Below are 5,715 nucleotides of genomic sequence, written 5' to 3' on the forward strand. Positions count from 1 at the left end.
AGGCAGTAGGGATGAAGCTCTGAGGTCAGTGCCAGCTTGAGATCTTCATGTTCTGCAACTTGGGTATGTAGTGTCTTTAGTGACAGGCTTCTGTCTCAAGTAACTGGAGGGTAACCAAGAACAATGGCAATAGCATGCAATCTTGTGGCGGGGGATGGGGAGGTTAGGTCTATGAGACACACCCCCTGCCCCCCACCAACAACTCCAAAAAGGTTACCTTTCCTGGCACTGGGCTTTTAATTGTGGTATCTAGTAAGGGCATTGCCCTCCCCTATACATATATGTATATATAGGGTAACTTCATTTAAACTATTTTTACATATGTATGTGTATTTATTTTAGGAAGCTTCTACAGTAGTAGGTTTACATATGACATTTTCAAAAAACCTTTAGTGTTAGTCATCCCTCCCCATACTCCCACCCCTGCCCTGCCCTTTCATTCCCCATCCTCCACTGCATTTAACCCTTCCTGTTCTATTACTCCTCTTTTGCCCTTTATATCAGTGCATTCTTTCTCCCCTCCCTTGAAAGCTCCCCACTACCTTTACTGATTTCCTGACTGTCATAGTTAGCTTCTCAACTTGACATACCTGGGAAGAAGAAACCTCAACTGAGGAATTTTTTCCTATCAGATTGGCCTGTGGGCATGTCTGTGAGGTGTTTTCTTGATTGTTGAGTGATGTGGGAAGGGCTAGCCCACTGTGGGTAGTACTGGGTTGTATAAGAAAGTAGGCTGGGGGCTGGACATGGTGGCACACGTGTTTAATCCCAGCACTTGGAATACAGAAGCAGATGGATCTCTGTGACTTCAAGACCAGCCTGGTTTACATAGTGAGTTCCAGGCCATATGGGGCTACAGAGAGATCCTGTCTCAAAATGAAAAAAAAAATAAAAATAAAAAAAGAAAGAAAGAAAGAAGAAAGAGAAAGGAAGGAAGGAAGAAAGAAAGAGAAGAAAGAAAGAAAGAAAGAAAGAAAGAAAGAAAGAAAGAGAAAGAAGAAAGTAAGAGAAAGGAAGGAAGGAAGGAAGAAAGAGAAGAAAGAAAGAAAGAAAGAAAGAAAGAAAGAAAGAAAGAAAAAGAAAGAAAAAGAAAGAAAGCAGATTGAGCACAAGCCAGAAGAGCAAGCCAGTAGGCAGTGTTTTTCCACGGCCTGTGCTTCAGCTCCTAATCCATGTTCCTGCCCTGAGTTCCTGCCCTGGCTTCCCTCAATGATGAATTGTAATTGAGATGTATAAGCCAAAAAAAAAGAAGCCCTTTTCTTCCCCAGGTTGGTTTTGGCCAGAGTTTTTGTCAAAACAATAGAAAGCAAACTAGGATACTACCCTCAGTGGGCATGCTAAATGAAATATGCATATCTGAAAATTCGAACCTAGCATTGACATATAAGAGAAAACATTCAACATATGTCTTTCTGGGTCTGGGTTACCTTACTTAGGATGACTGTTTCCAGCACCATTCATTTACCTGCAAATTTAATAATTTCATTTTTCTTTACAGATAAATAATATTTCATTGTGTATCTGTATCACATTTTCATTATCCATTCATCAGTTGGTAAAAATCTAGGTTGTTTTAATTTCCTGGCTATTCTGAATTGAGCAGTAGTGAACATGGATGAGCACATAGCTCTATAGTAGGATATAGAGTCCTTTGGGTATATGCCCAAGAGTGATAGGGTTGGATCACATGGGAGATCTATATCTATCCTTTACAATGTACCATTCATCTATATTACATTATCAAGAAATACTTTAACCCTCAGTTTAAATCGTTGGATAATTTTTTATGAATAGATAATAATTTAGCAGGTTCTTTATATTACAAATTTGTGTCACTTTCCTTTTTTGCTTCTATAAATAATGTTTTGATGAATTTTTAATATAAGGTTTAATCTAGATGTCAGCAGTCGTGGGATTATTAAATAAATGAAATGAAGCTGTAGACAAAGATTGTTTTAATAAAACGTTGTCCCAAATTACATTCTCATGGGTACTTACCAGTGTTCCTCTGTAGTTTCTCTTTAGGATTATTTTGTTTTGCTTTTGAAGTTTATCATGTTAAGATTTGTTCACCATTTACTTCTTTGCTTTGGTGAGCTTTGTTTTTGCCAAATTTCCTAAATTGGTGTATCGATTATATGATTTATGGTAGTCCCTTATTTTTCAGTGTTTTTTCCAAATTGAGTGATTTGTCTTCTAAATCACCTTGTATTTTGGAAGTAACAGAGGCAATTTTCATGGTTTTGTAATCCATTTTCTTCTTTATTTTTAGGGTTTCAGAGTCCTCCTCTTGTATTCTGGTTTTGTGGGTTTTCCTTAGGTTTTTGGGTGACTTCTCAGTCGTCTCTCTAGCCTGTCAGTTTTCTTTTCCATCCATTGGCAGTACACTAAGCTAAAGTTACTTCTACTTTTGCTGCAGATTATCTTTAATTTTTCTGACAACATGTGTTTACCTGGTTAAATGTTATGTTCTTATTTTAATTAAAAATTAGAGCCATAGGTCCTGGGTCCCTGGGGGTATACCACAGTCTTCCTTGGGAAACCATGTCAGTGTTGTCTTCTTTCTTTTTAAAAATTTATTTTAGTTTTATTTTATGAGTGTCAGTGTTTTCCCTGCATGTATGTAAATATACCACATGCATGCAATACCTGCAGAGGCCAGAACTGGGCATCATATCCCTGGAACTGGAGTTACAGGTGGTTGTTAGCTATGATGTGGGTGCTTAGAACTGAACTGGTCCTCTGGAAGAGCAGCCAGTGCTCTTAACTGCTGAGCCATCTCTCCAGCCCTGTTGTCTTAGTTCTTAACAATGTTTATTCATAGATGAAAAAGAAATCAGTGACACATCCACACCTAAGAGGAGTTCTCAAGATTCTCAAGAAGAGCAGTTGAGTTCAGACCAAGGTAAATTAATATCTGGCAATTTAGTTCTTTTTAAATTGTGATCTTAAAAAAAAAACCAGTATCTCCTTGAAATATGTAATTTTAAGAATAAAATCACTATTAATACCCAACATCCTTTCTTTGTGTGCGGGGTGGTGGTGGTGGTTTGGGAATCAAACCCAGGGTCTTGTGTATTCTCGGCAAGGGCTCTACTGCTAAGCTACTTCCCCACCCCAAACTTATCCTGTCTTGAAAGGGTATTATAGTATGAACAATTATACCTACATGTGCTAGGTAGCTTTAGTGTCAACTTGACACACCTGGGTTGAGGCCCGTGGCCATGTCCATTGGGCACCTTCTTGATTGTTGAGTGATGTGCCCAGTCCGCTGTGGGTGGTGCCAACCCTGGGTAGGTGGACCTGTGTTGCATAAGAAAGCAGGCTGAGCAGGGGTCAGGGGAGCAAGCCAGTAAGCAGCACTATTCTATGGCCTGTGCTCCAGCTCCTGCCTCCAGGTTCCTGCCCTAAGTTCCTACCTTGGGCTCCCTGATGAACTGTGACCTGGATATGTAAGCTGAATAAACCCTTTCCTTCCCAAGTTGGTATTGGTCAGAGTGTTTTGTCACAGCAATGGAGAAACAAACTAGGACAATACAGGAACACAGGAAAATAACATGATACATGGTTTTGGTGAGAAAAGCAATGTCTCCTTCTGCTGTGCCATCCTTGGCATGTGGCTGCCATACTAATCCACAGAATGTCTTCTGATCTCTAGCTGTCATATCTGCCTACATAGCAAGAAGAGCATAAAAAGCAAGAAACAAAATCTGGCTCTCTCCTAGCTGAGTTAACACTCTTAAAGGGTTAGCAAGAGGGACCAGAGAGATTGCTCAGTGTTAAAGCACTTGCTATGCAAGCATGATAACCAGAGTTCAGATCCTTAGAATCCCCATAAATGTCAGGTAAGCATGGCAGCCCCACCTATAATTTCTAGCCTCAGAAGGCAGAGACAAGGGATTTCTAGAACAAGATGACTAAAGAGCCTAGCCATTTTAGGCAAGCTCTAGGTTTGATTGAGAGACCCTGCCTCAATGAATAAGGAAGAACAGTTGGAGATGCTTCCCAACATCAATCTCTGATCTCATCATAAATATGCACTGGCACCCACGTGTTCCCACATACATGCAAACACACATGTACAACCCATACACACACACCCCCCCCACACACACAGAAATGGCAAAAGAACAATAATAAAGAGTTGGCAGGAAACTTGCAAAATAAATAACATATCCCCTTCCCCCAAAATCTGCTTGCTTTATCCCAAGCTATAGGGAAAAATGGGAGATACATTCTTCCACCTGGGCATATGAGTGGCCTCAACAAAAGCAGGTTGTTATAAGCCAGAGGAAAATGGATATAAGTTTGTAAGAGTGAAACCACTGAGGACAAGTCAGCCTTCAGGTTGCAACAGCAAGAGGTTTATTTAGTACACAGGTACCTGTGGGCACAAAGTCTCCTCAGAGAACTTGCGCGCCTCAGGCCGGGTTTTTGGAACTTTTATAGAGCAGAAGCAGGATACAGAAGCAGAAGCGCGGTTATTGGCTAATTCAAACTATTACAAAATACTATGGGGAAAGCGGGTACAAGGTATGAGAAAGTAGGGTGGCTAAATGGGTGGTGACCTCTGGACACAGACGTGGATGACCAGATGTTTCAACCATAAAACTTGTTTATCAGTAAGCCAGATGTCTCAACCATAAAACTTGTTTATCAGTAAGCCAGATGTCTCAACCATAAAACTTGTTTATCAGTAAGCCAGATGTCTCAACCATAAAACTTGTTTATCAGTAAGCCAGATGTCTCAACCATAAAACTTGTTTATCAGTAAGCCAGATGTCTCAACCATAAAACTTGTTTATCAGTAAGCCAGATGTCTCAACCATAAAACTTGTTTATCAGTAAGCCAGATGTCTCAACCATAAAACTTGTTTATCAGTAAGCCAGATGTCTCAACCATAAAACTTGTTTATCAGTAAGCCAGATGTCTCAACCATAAAACTTGTTTATCAGTAAGTTAGAATTCTTGACCGGTACGCGACCTGCCTGAGGGACTTCATGGCGCCTGACTTTTGTTTTTCATTCCTCCCTTTTTTTTCTTGTAACTATGGAGGGGAATCTTTCCCTCCTTTAGAGATTATCAGGGTCATTGGTTTCTAGGGCTTGGTACTGGCTGGTCAGCACTAAGGTCTGGACAACTGATAACCTTTCTCGTATGAATTGAGTCAACCGGTTGAAAATGCAGGGGCCTAGGGTCAAGATTAGGAGTAGGGAACCCAGGGGCCCAATAAGAGGTAGAAGATAAGGCAGAATTCCGTTCCACATGCCCCACATGGGGTTAGCAAAAAGCTCCTGTCACCTTTTTTCTAGTTCTTCTTGGTGTTTTTTAATCCGATCTCTGACAATCCCGGACTTGTTGGTATAAAAACAGCATTTTTCCTGTAATGCTAAACAGATACCTCCCTTGTCTGCTGTTAATAGATCAAGTCCCCGTCTATTTTGTAAAACAACTTCGGCTAGTGAATCTACCTGGTCCTGAAGATCTTGTACAGACCGATAGACCATATTTACATCATCAATTAACTGTTGAGATAATTTGTTGTAAGTGTCTATTGCCACTCCTACACCAGCTGAGCCCGTAGCGAGGGCTCCTGAGATACCCAGTCCAATAAGCAACGGAATGAACTGGACCGCTCGTTTGTGCCTAGGAACGAATGTGTCAAAGCTAGGCAAAGGCACAGGCTCATCTCCTGGAATTATGTCTATGTCTGG

General features: G+C 40.7%; 1 protein-coding gene across 1 annotated transcript in view; it reads left to right on the top strand.

Moving 5' to 3' along the window:
• The window catches only part of Ak9 (adenylate kinase 9), a 156,171-nt gene that overhangs the window by 42,703 nt on the left and 107,753 nt on the right, over positions 1 to 5,715 (top strand). Inside the window, exon 16 of the mRNA XM_008852452.3 lies at positions 2,825 to 2,905. Coding sequence (XP_008850674.1) covers positions 2,825 to 2,905 — 81 coding nt within the window. The remainder of the gene's footprint in view (positions 1 to 2,824; positions 2,906 to 5,715) is intronic.

The sequence above is a fragment of the Nannospalax galili genome, unplaced genomic scaffold (assembly GCF_000622305.1).
Source record: "Nannospalax galili isolate Female #2095 unplaced genomic scaffold, S.galili_v1.0 scaffold646, whole genome shotgun sequence".
NCBI lineage: Eukaryota > Metazoa > Chordata > Mammalia > Rodentia > Spalacidae > Nannospalax > Nannospalax galili.